Raw genomic sequence first — 15594 nt, forward strand, 5'->3', positions numbered from 1 at the left:
CCTCCCCCATGCAGCCTTGCAGCAAAAAAGCACAGCACACTGCCCAAAAAACGAGCGTCTCCTACTGCTTTCGAACAAAGCCAAAAAAAGAAACTAGAGCTTCTCTCTTTCATTCTAGTTCTGTTATTATAATTACTAGACAAAGCATCTACATGTAGCTACAATAATTTTTACATGTGTATCTTCTTGTAAATCACAATACAATGTACAATGTTGTAGTTTGTAGCCCAGAGCAATCTATAGTACTGGTACTATAGCTCATAGTTCCCTGCTAAATACACTCAAATGGAATCTAAGGACACCATAATATTATTGTAGCACTACCAAACAGCTACTAATAAAATAATTAGCTTTTTGAAATTGGACGTTCCCAACACAAGTTATAGCCCTTCAAAGAAAAACTACGAAAACATGACGACATGTAATTAATACATATTTTGGCAACCACCTCTTATATATTATACCCACGTACTTCATATTTCTCACACGTTCCAGATAATTAGGAGTGGAGTTGGACGAGGAGAAGTTAGTGTCCCAGTTATAGAAGCTCAAGTCACTGTGTCTAGGGAGCAGCTTCTTCCGTGACGAGAATATGGGATCAAAATCATCCACCTACAATTATCATGTACATGTATAATACCACATAGAAAGTTTTCGTATCAAACGAAAATTAAAACGACGGAATTATTCTACTGCAAGAGATTCAATGCATCACTATCCTAAGCTGTTGAGCTGTACTTAAAATACTAAATTGGTAGTTACGAAAATTACCCGCTATACGGCAGTTAGATCATTGGGGTGAGGTATAATTTTATGTTATAAATACATGTTAGAATCAACCACCTTTATTACTGGTAGTACCTTGAGTCGATGTGCGTAGTCAATGTATCCTGATATCTCCTATACTTATTGATTGAATGGCAGGGAATACTCAGACCATCGAAAGAATTGCAAGTTGATATAAATAATTATGCTATTATTATACTTGCGATGAGCTCCTCAATCAGAAAGTTTCAGTTCCGCTTCTTTGTAGGACACATAGATGACGATACAGCGCTAATTGAAGCGAAGCTATCAAAGGACCGATTGGTGAGTAACTTAGCATCCGATGACTTGATAAATTATAAATGTAATAATTAGATTTGTTGAATGTACACAAATTAAATATGTCAACCGCGAGATGCTGTAGATGTAGAACTGGCACCTGTCAGTCGTGTGTGTGCCAGAAGAAAGGCAGCCCCTGCTCATACTGCCCCCTGCACATACTGCCCCCCAGGGTCTTCGTGCACAAACAAGGTTAGTCCCTATATAGTAGATCTATTCTAGTGGGTGGGGGGAAGCAGTTAATTGTCTCCACCCTCGACCTCACTTCCGCGATCACTTTAAATCAACTAACGTAAATGTTGATTATCTTTTTAACATTAGTATAATTATGTATTAGAAAATGGAAATAGCGAAAAAATAATTGAAATAATTATCAAAAACGGTACCTTTATAATTATTATCACCTATTCTATTGTTTTGGAACTTCTCCAACTTGTACTTATTGTGTTTCATTTTGGCTAGTTGAGTTTACCATTGTTTATTCCATTCCTAAAAGGCATTAACAAAATTGAACAATAGTTATGTACTGGGGACCCCATGATGGAAATGCTGTGCTTGCAAGAGATATGAAGGTACGTTGGGGTAGAATGGCAACAGGATTGTACTATACATGTATGTACAAAATAATATACAAAATTAATGTACGGCTATAATTTTAGTCTATATAATTATAATTATTATGGTCAAACCTGCTAAACCCACATCATTGACACCTCAGATCTACTTGTGGATAGCACTGATTCTGGTAGACTAGAAGAATCACGAGTACAGTTGGATGAGCTTCTGGTGGAGGATAAACTCACTGGAGTACCCCTACTAGTGTTTGCAAATAAACAAGACCTAGGGATGGCTTTAAAAGCTGATGATGTAAGTGTACTATTCCGTTTATTCTAGCTGAGAGTAGACCTTAGTTACATGAATGATGTACCTACAAGAATTGTGTGATCATCATTGCATGTAATTCATTCCCCACAGATCAGCAACGATATGAAGCTAACTGAGCTGACTGACAGACGATGGCAGATACAACCATGCTCGGCCAAAACTGAAGAAGGGATTGCGGTGAGTAGGACACTTAGCCCTAGCTATCAGCGAGAATATTAGAATATTGTACCATTGAGTCTGGTTTTGGGTACCATAGAGCTGTGCCTATTGGAATTATTATACGTACTAGGTAATTGTACATGCTTTGATGTTTACTCACTGTAAAGGGTAGATGGTAAAAAGTGAGTAGTTGCTAATTTAAGTATAATACCAGACTTAGACCAACTGCAGTACTTACAGCATGCATTTGAGAGCAGTATACATACACATATACAATGTGCCATGAATAACTTTGATCTCAACATGCATGATGGGATAGACTGGGTACTCAAGAGTGTAAAGGCATCGTCTAAAAACTAATCTGCTTCCAATCATAGGCATACCCACTGAACACTTGACTTACATGTACATCATAAGTTATGTAACCTCGATAAAAATCCATGAGTTTGAGTTCTCAACTGCGCTTCAGTGTTTGCCAATATCTACACTAACACGTTACAATGTACAGATCCTGCCTTCTACTAGCCGTACATAATTAAGATGCATGTCTGAATCTAGTCTCATGACACACAGCAGAAAGGTTGCGAAGAATAGCAAGAATCAAAATCACTTTGTAACTTATGTTTACTGAACTAATACATTGTGTCATTTCTGTAAGTATACTTTAATTCAGAATAACGGCCGCGATTTGTGGGCTGGGGGCTTTAAGAATTCAATAATAATAACTCCAAAAACTAGTAAATGCAGTAAAAATGAGAACACAGCAGGGGCGGATCCAGGAAAAACAAAAGGGGGGGGCTAGCTAGAAAGGGGCGAAGCCCCGTACGAGGGCGGCAGAGCCGCCCAGGGCAGCCTCGCCGGAGGCGATTTTTTTTGCAAGATTTGACCTTTGAACTTTCATATTAATGACGTTGACCTCTGCACTTACTATGGTGATACTGTACTGATCAGATGTAGGTACGTACGTACAGCTAGCTAGCTAGCTAGGTACGTCCAGCTAGCTACCCTAGATCCTTTATACTCCTAGTAGCTGTTGTCTAGCATCTCTCAAGTGATTTCAAGTGAGTCTACAGATGCATAATTGGTGGCAAAATTGTTGTAGAGTCAGACTACAACACATGGTAGTTTTTTCAAAAGGGGGGGGCTTCAGCCCCTCAAAATCACCCCTGGATCCGCCCCTGCACAGCTTTATTATACGACAAGCACAAAAGTGTTCCAGTTCCAAATGTATAATATTATAATCAAAACCAGAAATTTTTGCATTTGGTGACAAATGAATTTCAGCTGCAATCAGTCAGAGATGAGCAGAAGTCAAGATTAAACGTCAGGGTGAGAATTTATAGTAACCATGGCAATATGCCAATTCAAAAGGTGAGGGGCGCCAAAATTAAAAATAGCACCAATGTTTTTTTTTGCTTGATTTTTAGCCAGGTTGAGCCACAGTATCGCATGAGGTCAATAATACCACACAGCACGATTATCAAATTAAAAATCACCAATAATATAGATATGAATTGCCTCTTTGCGAAATATTAGGCTCCCCAAATTTACCTGCTATAATTATGGTAGGCACTGTTTAGGAAGTTTCTACGTGATTTTGAAGTCTAAAGGGATATAGTTGTAGTATCACGAATGTCTGAATTATTTATTTATTTGCCTTTATACCATGAAAATACTTTTAGAACAACCACCCCCGTTCAGAAAACTTCCAAGCAGCTACTACGAACTCCCCCGGTAAGTTTTAGTTTGTTGGATTGTTTAAAGGGGTCATGAGGGAAGTCGACCACAGCACTTGTCCTCCTACTGTTGCCATAAGAATGAACTGGACAATTGCTAATTAACCACACAATAGCATTGGCTTTATTGGATCTAGCATTTCCTCCATTGTTGTCCTTACAACATGGGGTTACGTTAACACACCAATGTCACTCTGTATCCTATCTGATTTAAGACATGCAATAGTGCAAGGCGTAGCAATTTTAGACAAGTATAGGAGGGCTCAGAGGTTGGCAAGGTGCAACTCTTATTAATGTAGGCTACCACCACGTGTGGAAATCTTTCAAAAACCGATCATCTTCAACTATAGCTCTGGTCTTCAACGTTTTCCATTTTGATGGAAAGATTATATACTAACATGCAGGGGGGGGATTCCAGCTCTCGAACTCCCTATAGGCATTATACAGAGGATACTTTACTATCTGCAAATTCTTAATTTCAAAAGCTATATAAATGGCATCAGGCTTTCATTCTGAGAATCCATATGAAAAATGTTCCCTATAGGGGGACCCTCTCCAAACTTCCTTTATATTCAATTTACCTTCTCCCAAACAATAAAACAGATAGAACCCTGACAGTCATACACTTTGCCCATAACACTTGTTCTGAGTGTGTACCCATATCAAAATCAATCATATATAATTATGTATAAGCATTGAAACATCGAGAGCGTTTCTTCTCTATGGAATATTCTAACAATGATGAACAAACTTAGATACCTTGCAGTGGGACATTACTTTGCATGCACTAATGGACAGTGAATGGGCAAAGTGTAATATCTGTATTTATTTCACCTGATACGTACAGAGCTCAGTCGAAGGAAGAGAGACAGTCACACTACTTTCATTTCTGTCACGATCTTGATAGCATAGAAACGGGAAACGAACTTGCAAGCAACAGACCATTATTATTTCATCAGTCTGCAGATGTGCATGAATATTCAAAGTGATAAGTGTTCAATGCTGTCACAAAGCACTACACATGCAGACACTATAATTATGCACACTGTACTCTCTCCACAAAACCACAAGTGACTGTGCTGAACCACAAACATAAAACAATACCTACTTCTCACAACTGAGGGTTGTCTCAGAGTCCAGGGGAGTGCCCAGGTGGTGACCAACAGACAATAACAACAAGACATGCAGGTGTTATCCAAAACTTCATTGAACTCCCATCATACTGTAGAGACTCTTGTTTACAAATTTCAATGGCATTGGAGTGACTACCCCTTGGGAAACAACCTAGCTCCAGTACACTCTTGCAGAGTTAAGACCTGCATGGGAGAAAAAAGAATATAATTAATTATATATTGTCACTTGAGTTAATTTAAAAGTATTACAACAATTATGCTTCATGCATGAAATTATGCTAAATAACTATAGCTACAATCATAAGACTATAATTTTATACGGAATAATATTCCTCACTTGTCTAACGTGTGCTTGCTTCCAACACTGCACTGTTCAGTCCATATAATGATATAGAGCTTGTATTGCACCTCCACATACGCATGCAGTAGTCAGTCTCGCTGTGTTGTCACTAAGAGTTGAAATGTGAAAGACATCTGCAAAACAACAGTGATCGTTAGCATGCAGTTTTATAGAACATACTGAATAATGTTCCTTCACTTGTATTTGACTCACTTGTTTATTTGAGTGCTTCTGTTAGTAATCTAGTGCTGTGTATCTGCTGGCACATTCAGCAGTCGGTCACATCAATCTCGCTGGTTTGTGTTGTCAATTAAGAGTTGAGACATCTGCAAAACAGCAATAATTGTTAATAGGTTGCAGACTGAAATGTTGCAGAATGCAGAATGCCGAACAGCAACAACTCACGCTTGCTAGTTACATACATAAAATAATTATTAGCACAAAAGTTACTATGATTATACCCACTATAGGTACACAACAATCCACTTACCAGTCGCTTAGGCTGGAAGGACAAGCCACCATGTTGGAGTTTCTCCACAGAGTTGAATTTCAACCACGAGGTTTAGTCGCAATCAATCGCATGTGCAGAAATAGTGAGCCCCACCCCCTTCTTCTGTTTTGATACATCTTCAGGTTTCAGGCTGGAAACAGAGTTGCTGAGAATGAGATTTAGAGAATTGTTAGGGTTTTCTGAGCGAGCAGAGTTCTTTAACAGCTACAAAGATGACTTCAACTTTGATGTTGTCAGCAGGGAAGACAGTGAGGTGAGTCTATAACTATTAATTTTTAGGCAAATATAAATAAATGCTCAAATTCTTTGGCCAGCTGAAGGATGAAGAACTGAATTTCTATCGAGATAGTCCTGACAGCTTCTACATTGTACCATTTGCTGACGCCCTGGACTTGGTTCAGAGCAGACAAGTGGTCATCAAGAGTGTATAAGCTTCCATTCTGCAAGCACTGTGTGTCTGTGTGTAACCTACCGTCCCCTCAGGGCGCTGTGTACATACCCGTCAACAATGAGGAAATGATTGCTCGTTTGGTGTGCAACAAGTTCAGACAGAAGCTTTCTGAGGAACTAGTGGTAAGTAAAACACACCCCTCTCTGTACCCATCATCTATTTCATTTCTTCTTCCCCTGCAGAAGACCCGCAACCACCTACCAGTGGTGGATGATGATAAGAGGATTGCTCCCATGCTCAAGACCATCAAACATTGCTACCTTGGTGAGGACTTCTCCAGTGTGCATGGGAGAGAATCTGCAGGGAAGCATCTCACTGGCCCAGATTGACTTCGTGAGTCTTTGTGCATGTGCTTCAGATTAGTTAAATAATTAACCATGGCTTGCATTTTTGTTGTACAGCGTAGATTTGTGTGTACGTTTGGTTATAATTATATAGATTCCCTATATAATTTGTGTAGGTCTTGAAGCAGTCCTTTCCTCCCTGTATAAGACCCTGCGCAAAGAACACCATCTGAGGCACTTCGGTCGTCTACAGTACGGACTGTTCCTCAAGAGCATTGGACTCACACTGGACCAAGCTATGGCCTTCTGGAGAGCAGAGTTTGTCAAGAAAATGGAACCAGAGAAGGTGTACACTATTATAGGCACATGTTGTACATTTGATTTGGTGTTGATTTCCCACAGTTTGAGAAGCAGTATGCATACAATGTGAGACACAGCTATGGTAAAGAGGGCAAGAGGGCCAACTACACTCCCTACAGTTGCCTCAAAATCATTCTCTCCAACAATCCAGGCCAAGGAGACCATCACGGTGAGCTCACCTACAATACTCTTGTACTCTCTCATACTTGTCTGTATATAATTATAGGGTGTCCTTTTCGTCACTGGGATGATTGTCACATTCGACAGATGCTCACCACTCATGGAGTTTCACATAAAGGAGTCACTAACATCACCGCCTATCTGAAGGATGACCACTACCAACTAGCCTGTCAGAAATACTATGAGATCACTCATGCTGTGAGTTAATAAATCCTTCTGCTGTTTTTATTTGTTTATAATACTGGTTTGTCATTTCAGATTGAAGCTGCCCCTTTCAGTTTGGAGCACCCCTCTCAGTATTTCCGGGAGAGCCGAATGCAGCGTGGGGACACTGGTGGTAAACAAGAGACAAGACTGCCAACTGTAAAGACTGAAGTGAAAGCAGAGGATGATTTTTGTGGAGATATATCAATTCAAGACATGCAGAACTTTGAAGAAGAAATGGACCAATTCTAGCTATATTCTACCACCAGTTATATCCTACCACCTGTATGTATACAACATGCTCTCTAGTAGTAAACACTCTTTGATCCGCTGTGTATACGTTTTTGTGTTGCGTGTGTCACTTGCACTTGTCATTAGCGAAAGATCAGTTCTCTGAGTCACTATACTATAATGACAAGCAGAGCAGATCCTATAATTATAATTATAATCTACTGAGCCAATTCAGTCAGTGCTGCTAATGTTAAAAAAAAAAAAAGCGGTCTGGCCAGAAACTGCTTAGGGGGTAAAGTACTACTTTTTAGGGTAGCATAAGTACTGCTTTTTGAGGGCAGCATAAGTACTACTTTTTAGGGTAGCATAAGTACTACTTTTTAAGGTAGCATAAGTACTGCTTTTTGAGGGCAGCATAAGTACTACTTTTTAAGGTAGCATAAGTACTGCTTTCGAGGGCAGCATAAAGTACACCACACCTAGCAGTGCATACTGTGAGTTACAGAACTCCGGATAAAGTAGCGCTCTGATGGCAGATGCCAGTTTCCCGACACCCAACCACCAGCTCCGGAGCCCCGTGAATAACCCAAGCGCTACTTTGGGTCACCGGAAGTGGTTTGTATAAAGCGGGCAGTGAATCTGATGGTCTGTGTCTCATAAATTAGCCGCCCTTTCTAAGTCCCCTAGCTGATTATTCACCAGAAGCTAATTAATTATGGGTAATAAAATTAATTATTAAAGGGAAGGTACCATGAAAAAATAAAATATTATTTTTTTGCCTTAAAATGTTCTTTGTGAGATATAAAATAACCTTGATGCAAAAAAATTTTTTTTTAAATTAAAGTTTCTGAGGAACAGGATTGTTAAGAAAGGCTTAAAATTTTACTTCCTGTTGAGGTCAAATGTGGGCGCGGTCAAACGTGACGTCAGAGTAGGTACTAGTAAACATTGAATTGATGCATACTGGTGGCTGCATGAGTCTGACTGACAGACACATGTGATTTTAGCTATGATTTTCAAGCCAGTTGAGTTTTTCCTACTCCTTCTCATCTGTTGAGCATGAAAAAAGCTGCAGTGAAGATAAAACAAGCGCTGTGGAGCCATATCTGTATGAGCGAGAAAGCCTTCCCATGCTAGTTCGAGTGGTGATGATGATGGTGACAATGAAGGCAGGATAGGAAATGTTAATTGACTAATTAGTATATAGACTAGGTCTATATGTATAAGTATACAGTCATGCAATTGAGTGTGTCAGGTGTGAATGCATGCGGTAGTACGTTGTGTAGAAATGTATATACCAATAGAGAATCAGTGTGATGGATTTGATCCTTGATATGTGGGTGCTACAGATGGCGTACACTGCCCACAAACACAGATATGGTGAGGCAGATGAGAATGAAGTATACACCAGTAAGTTTATCAGTGCGAAAGGTATAACTTTCTTAACTAGTCGGTTGTGCTGGGGCTGGCTTGGAAGACATAATTATACGAGTTGTTCTACCAAGCTGTGCATGCAGTATAGCTGCGATTCGTAACAAATTTCCTTCTTCTTCACATGCAGGATTATTGACTCAACCTGTATTACGTGTATTACTCTTGAGACAATTTAAAAGTTACGTTTTTGTCAATGTCGCGACAAACGTTTAGGAGAAGAAGATGCTGGGCTCAAAATTAGGTTGTATGGGATTTAACAACAGGGGGAGAGTCACCATGCATGAGTCCAAGCACTTCACACTAAATATCGACATCCTTGGTAGTTATAATTTATAATTTAGATGGGGTTTGAGTTACTATCGGTAATCTTTACATTATTAACACGTCAAGTTTTGGTTTCACTTGTCTTTGCATGACAATGAGACCCTTGCTGAAGTTGTTTCCAACATGAAAATAGGAAGAGAGGTACTGCATGCATATGTAGTCTGATCAGGAGTCTCAGTTGCATGCCGGGTCTACATGCAGGAGTCACGGTATAGAGAGGTTGTCTCTTGTAAAGCATCAAGTATCAACTGCAGCGAGGTATTATAATTATACATGATTGAACAAAAACAGAAGCTATTAACCTGTCTCCGTTCTCGCTTTTCCGTATACAGCGGCCGACCGGGCACTTCTCTATAGGGCTATCTCTCCATTCCATGACTCTGATCTCAGGGCCTCTCTTTTTACAGGACGATATGGCAGTTTATTTCTGAATAACTGCCTTATAGAAAACAGTTAGAATGGCTCCAGACCTCAGATCTCAGCTTCTTCCTCTTTTGGATCCCAAACTGAGCAGCAAGGGAGGTCATATCTGTGAGTTTTCACTGTACACAAAAACAGGATTCTGTTGCTTTTCAGTGAGCTCTGGTACATAGGACTTGTTTTTCCCACTCATATTTCAATTGAGAGAACTGTATGACTGCTAGATGTAAAGGAGCAACCAGCTGCAACACACTCAACACACACAGAATACATTTTACATGCAGCACAAATGCCTACTCTGACGTCACGTTTGACCGCGCCCACATTTGACCACAACAGGAAGCAAAATTTTAAGCCAGAAATTGTGTTTCTACAGTCCTGTTTCTCTGAAAAGTTAATTTTCAGAAAAATATTTTTTTGTCTCAGGGCTATTTTATACCCCACAAAGAACATTTTAAGGCAAAAAAATAAAACTTTATTTTTTCATGGTACCTTCCCTTTAATTATACTTGACCTAGCCTAATAATTATATTATCCCTTCACGACTCATGAGTGGACATCTTGCAACACCATGGCAACCAGATAGAAAATAGAGGGAGAAAGATGAAAAACGTAGTCATCACCAGAACATATTAAGTAAAAGTGCTCACATTAACTGTTATTTGTTTGCATTCTATGTTAGATAGTCGTATAATGGCTAAATGCAGCTAGTGATAGCCAATCAATTCAGGGTTCGTCATTCTCTTGTGGGTGTGGTCTGTCAATCCAATCACCAATGGGCAACGGTCGCTCCCAAACACCTCCTTACGAATCACCACATCAGTTACATGAGGGAGGAGCCGCTCAGACACCACAAAATAATCCAGTCTCCTGAAGAAAAAGAAAATGTGATCATAATAATAATCATAATAATAATTATTAAACAGTAATGTACTTAATGGCCACTCTTAACCATCTACGATATAAGCCCACCTCCTACATACCTTATTTATCGGACAGCAAAAAATAATTATTTTGGAAATTGTCCGGGTATAATTGGAACAGATTTTTATAGAGCATGTGAAGTGTCTGGAATAATTAGAACAAGCAAGCAACTGCATGCGAGATAGCTAAGTTTAATAGAACACTGTGCGATTGAATAGTTGCACTAGCTATCTAAAACTATAGCTATCTAACTGCAGCACTCTAAGTCTTACTTGCCGTCTGTGAATGTAACTCAACTTTTCAAAGTATAATTATTGTCCGGATATTTAGTAATATTAAAGCACTGGAGTGTCCGTTGTATTAGAACAATGAAAATTGCCCAAAAGAGAGTCCGGGGTAATTAGAAGTGTCCTATAAATTAGAAGATATACGGTAATTATAATGGACAAACCCAAATGTTTTGTGTTATAAAATGGTTCCGCTGTAACTATACAGCTTTGCTCACACACACACTGAAATTACACTCTATTTCTAGAGTAATGCAGAAGCACTCACCAGCCAGTGTTCTTGGCTCTGGCGTTGAACTGGTAAGTGTACGCTCCAGCGAGGTCGGGATACAGGTGATGGAAGGTGTCCACGAAACTCTCCTCCAGTAGCTCTGTGAAGTCCTGTCTCTCCTCGGGCGTGAAACCAGCTGTCTTTGTGTTTGTCTTGGGGTTCTTCAAATCTACGAGTAGATACATACAAAATATATACATGCATGTACACAAAGTCAACGCAAACTCTGAAGGTATACCTATCTCTTATGCAGTGCCAGTGTGCGTACCTCCTAGCATACAGTGCCAGTGTGCGTATGTACTGACACTAAAGTTCAGAGACAGAGCAAGCTAGTACTACGTACGTACAGGGTATAGAGGAAAGACACAACAAACTCTATGGTTACATAGTATAATACCGGAGTGTTTTAAAAAAGAGAGGCCTCCTAAGTAATTAAGAGCACTGCCTGCGAGGGGGTGGAGGAACCTCAGCCACGGCTTTGCTCGTTAGGGCCTGTGCCGGGTTAATCACAATCTATATATACATGTATATGCAACGGAGAAGTATAGCACAAGTTAATCGATTGAACTACTACTATACCCTTAATAATGACTCACGCTTTCCCCGAAACAAGGGAGGATTAGGAGGGCCTCCTTAACCTCTCCTATATAGTCACGCCTGGATAAAGGCCGCCCAAATGCATTTTTTGGGACCTGTGAGGGAGTGATAGGAACCAGTTACATAACTCAAGTTGAGATATATACTCAGCTCATAATTATTGTTATAGTTAATGTATAATTATATGCACAATTCCCCAAATTAATGGAGCCTCGGCTGTCAATTCCTTCGATCCTATTGACCTGACCACAAAACACTTGCAACACACATTGCATGACTAACAAACATTAATTTGAATGTAACTAACATAATACGGAACACTATACATGCATTCACATTAATATATACATGGCCCTCACGGTTTCTGCTGATGGACCAGATGAACCTGCAGGGATGTTTGTGGCTGCTCAGGAGGTGGGGTAGAGAACGAAGGCGTCTGTAAAGGAGTGGATGACAGTGCATGACACAAGTGTATTACAAGAAGTGTGCTTGTGCATGCAATCGTGGATATAATAATGGATGTGTATAAAATATTATATAGATTTAGCAATTGGTTAGAATCACTCTTTTTGCGTTATTAGGATCGTTGTTGGCTATTGGGTTAAAGGTAGCTACTGGCAAATGTGGTCTAATGTCAGTGAGTGGGTGTTCACAATTGAACCAGCTGGTTGGAGGGGATCTACTTGCCATCATGGTGATCATGCACCTTCTTGTGAGAGGTTCTATATATCGGGAGTAGTGCGGCACACTGGGTGGAAGAACTAGCCTGTGAGGGAATTGGAGGAATCACATAAACTAAATCAAGTACATGCTTCCGTACTATTGTACTACAAACACCTAGTGATAACTGGTTCAGTCTTGTATACGATGCGAGTGCATAAAAACAGCTGCTATAATTATATACTAAACAGGGCTTCACTTATATAGCCTTACGCAGCTCAGTGTAATCATACAGAATGATATAGGTCTGCATACATGAAGTAGTATAGTGGTAGCTTAATCCTGTACACTTGTAATTTTATAGACCACTATAGACCATGCACCAGAGAACAAGTGTATAATTTTGAGTTATGACAACCCTAGTGGGACCAGCACTGCATGCACACCACCTGCACACACAACACTGAGTATTAACTATAATAACATGGAGGGAGACTAACCTGGTTTGAGCATCTTGTGCTGCAAAAATTTGTGCAGGGTGTGCCCCCCTGGGCATACACACACCCGCTACATAGTCCTTTTTTTACATCTGCAGCATACCATGCTGATGTGAGGTGTATATATCAGTTTTCTGATGTGAGGTGAGGCAGTTGAAGATAGTCGAGTCCACTCCGTTTTAGTTGCTGATTGTTCAGCACCAGCACTGCCCGCTTTTTTATAGCGATTATGAGCAGAAGTGTGCCCCCTTCCTTTTCTCCTTCCTGGTAAGACCAGACTCTGTACAAGAGAGAAGTATAGCATAAGTTAAGTTGTCGAACCACCACCCTTAATAATGACTCACGCTGGTGCCGCCAAAACAACGGAGGGCTCCCTGATATCCCCTTTGGTGGTACGCGCAGGGAGGCCTCCCAAATAATTTTCTCTGGACACCATCTGTGAGGGGGTGAAGGAACCAGTTATACAGTAGTAATATGCATATATACACACAATTCGCCAAATTAACGGAGCCTCGGCTGTCAATTCCTTCGACCCTATTGATCTGATATGCACAATGCAAATTGGCTATCAAGTATTTGACATAATACAGAATACTACATGCATTCTATACATGGCCTCACGGTTTCTGGGGTGGCTGACGAAGAGGCTGCACCTGGTGGGGTTGGAATCAAAGGTGTCAACTCTATCTGAAATCCATCAATCTGAAGACAGTTAGCTCTGCAGGCCTCCTAAATAAATGGATGTCGTCTGTAAGGGAGGAATCAATGACACAGACTTAAGTGTATTTACAAGAAGTGTGCTTGTGCATGAATTACAATCGGCATGGATACAATTGTGAATGCGCATATAGATCTAAATTGATTAGTTCTCTCTATAGATTTCTGTGTTAGAGTAGTAGTGTCGTTGTTGGCAGTTATACACAACTTCAATGCATCTTAATTATCGACCTATATTATATCTTCACAAATACTAACTAACGGAGCCCCCATATTTCTAGGCTAGAGAGATGACTTATCAACCTGCACTATGTAGGTTGATAGACGTACTAAAAAACTCGAGCACTCGACAAGCACTGCACACACACACACACAACACCGAGTGAATTAACTACCGTATAGCGGGTAAGTTTCGTGGGGTAAAAAATTCGTTCAACTCCAAAAACGGTGAGTAAATATTTCGTTTAGTCTCGTTGCCTGCACTGCATTCCGGTAAGCCACGCCTACGTTAAACTTTCGTGGAGGTCAGCCTGCCCACGAAAATAATTAATATTTACCCCACGAAAATTACCCGCTATACGGTATAACAACATGGATAGAGACTAACCTTATTGGTGCACCTGTAGCTCTGATGCAGTTGCTGCCGGTTCTACCTTCCTGGGCACACACACACAGCTGTTGCACGATCCAGTCGTAGTACTTGCAGCTGCATTTAGATGCCATGGGCCTGGTGTGTTGCGGTGAGCTAGACGACGTTGAGGAGGTGAGATTTGGGGGGAAATCGATGTGGCAGATGCTGAGAGCTGGGATGGAGATGGCAGACTTAATTATTTTTGCAAATGTACCAGAAACAATAAAATCCAGTATATATACACAGGAAAAATATCTAAATTTCCTATACTTTCAGGATAGTATATACAAAATTTCCTGTAGACTTTCCTTTATGAATCTTACACACATGTCCTGAACTTCTTCAGGAATAGTAAAGGAAACTATACAGGAAACGTTGCACTATCCTTTGTAAGTAGGTTGCAGGACACTTGCAGGACACCTGCCACTTTTCAGGAAATGTGCAGATTTTATGGGCTGCAATGTAGCAGCACTGTAGCAGGAAATTTAAATATTTTCCCTGTGTAAAATCCAGTATATATATGACAACTCATGAGCTAGTGGGCCCAGCACTGCATGCATGTTATATAGTATAATTATCAGGACAAGTTGATGGGAATATAGAACTAACTGCATTACGGTATAAGCTTATATGCCACAATAAAATATAGATCCTTACTTGGTATCCGAGGTCCACCAGACGAGTCTGCCAGGGGGTTGTGGGGAGGGGTCAGCTATAGAGAGAAGATATAGATAGAGTGTCATAGTTTAATGCCGAGTAAGGGCACCAAACAAGATAACTTGTCTATGAACTTCAGTACAATGCACTCATGCATGCACCCAACACAGGTGTCCCCCCAGAAACAGTGAGGGCCATGTATAGAATGCATGCATGTAGTGTTCCGTATTATGTTAGTTGCATTCAAATGTTTGTTAGCCATGCAATGTGCGTTTTGTGGTCAGGTCAATATATATATAGGGCTGAAGGAATTGACAGCCGAGGCTCCATTAATTTTGGGAATCGTGTGTATACTATAATTATAGGCTAATAATTATGAGCTGAATATATATCATTGACTCAACTATATAGAGTTCATGTCACTGGTTCCTCTATACTCCCTCACAGATTCAATCAAAGAAGGTGCACCTATAGCTGGCCTACACATGTAGGTTCAACCGAAGGGGATATCAGCCAGGCCCTCTGCAGGTTTCGCCTTCGCTACTTTTAAAGCTCAAAAATCGGCCCAAGAGGCAATAAAAAGAAGTTTTGTTGCCA

At 40.3% G+C, this 15594-nt stretch overlaps 2 protein-coding genes and 2 long non-coding RNA genes across 10 annotated transcripts; 1 reads left to right on the top strand and 3 right to left on the bottom strand.

The window, feature by feature from the left end:
- Positions 1–493: 493 nt before the first annotated feature.
- On the bottom strand, positions 494–5955 carry LOC135333367 (uncharacterized). Of its 4 annotated transcripts, none has more exons than XR_010393838.1 (6): positions 5848–5955; positions 5571–5683; positions 5355–5491; positions 4993–5200; positions 4730–4844; positions 494–612 (listed from the first exon to the last, which is right to left on the bottom strand). It is a non-coding gene; the product is annotated as an uncharacterized LOC135333367 (long non-coding RNA). The 4 variants fall into 4 exon arrangements; XR_010393836.1 differs by having other exon boundaries at positions 4719–4844; XR_010393835.1 differs by lacking the exon at positions 494–612 and having other exon boundaries at positions 3879–4844.
- LOC135332010 (DNA primase large subunit-like) lies at positions 1514–7770 on the top strand. Of its 2 annotated transcripts, XM_064527327.1 has the most exons (11): positions 1514–1676; positions 1823–1971; positions 2080–2166; positions 5828–6121; positions 6183–6293; positions 6352–6441; positions 6502–6652; positions 6780–6949; positions 7006–7132; positions 7190–7341; positions 7402–7770. In XM_064527327.1, exons 8-11 carry the CDS (start codon positions 6902–6904, stop codon positions 7597–7599), a joined length of 525 nt encoding a protein of 174 aa, XP_064383397.1. In that variant the 5' UTR covers positions 1514–1676; positions 1823–1971; positions 2080–2166; positions 5828–6121; positions 6183–6293; positions 6352–6441; positions 6502–6652; positions 6780–6901; the 3' UTR covers positions 7600–7770. The 2 variants fall into 2 exon arrangements, with proteins under 2 accessions (XP_064383397.1, XP_064383389.1); XM_064527319.1 differs by lacking the exons at positions 1514–1676; positions 1823–1971; positions 2080–2166 and adding an exon at positions 3773–3882 and having other exon boundaries at positions 6183–6441.
- Positions 7771–10341: 2571 nt separating this feature from the next.
- LOC135343966 (DNA repair nuclease APEX1-like) lies at positions 10342–12553 on the bottom strand. Of its 3 annotated transcripts, none has more exons than XR_010397315.1 (4): positions 12195–12553; positions 11835–11930; positions 11236–11407; positions 10342–10626 (listed from the first exon to the last, which is right to left on the bottom strand). XR_010397315.1 is itself a non-coding variant. In XM_064541050.1 (2 exons), the coding sequence occupies exons 1-2, from the start codon at positions 11436–11438 to the stop codon at positions 10464–10466; spliced, it is 366 nt and encodes a 121-aa protein (XP_064397120.1). In that variant the 5' UTR covers positions 11439–11619; the 3' UTR covers positions 10342–10463. The 3 variants fall into 3 exon arrangements, 1 of the variants encoding a protein (XP_064397120.1); XR_010397327.1 differs by lacking the exon at positions 10342–10626 and adding an exon at positions 10738–11091; XM_064541050.1 differs by lacking the exons at positions 11835–11930; positions 12195–12553 and having other exon boundaries at positions 11236–11619.
- A 209-nt stretch (positions 12554–12762) lies between these two features.
- Positions 12763–15085, bottom strand: LOC135344108 (uncharacterized). The gene is made up of 5 exons (XR_010397334.1): positions 14998–15085; positions 14317–14512; positions 13614–13740; positions 13337–13428; positions 12763–13272 (listed from the first exon to the last, which is right to left on the bottom strand). It is a non-coding gene; the product is annotated as an uncharacterized LOC135344108 (long non-coding RNA).
- Positions 15086–15594: the final 509 nt, after the last annotated feature.

Source organism: Halichondria panicea, chromosome 1, assembly GCF_963675165.1.
Source record: "Halichondria panicea chromosome 1, odHalPani1.1, whole genome shotgun sequence".
Taxonomy (NCBI): Eukaryota; Metazoa; Porifera; class Demospongiae; order Suberitida; family Halichondriidae; genus Halichondria; species Halichondria panicea.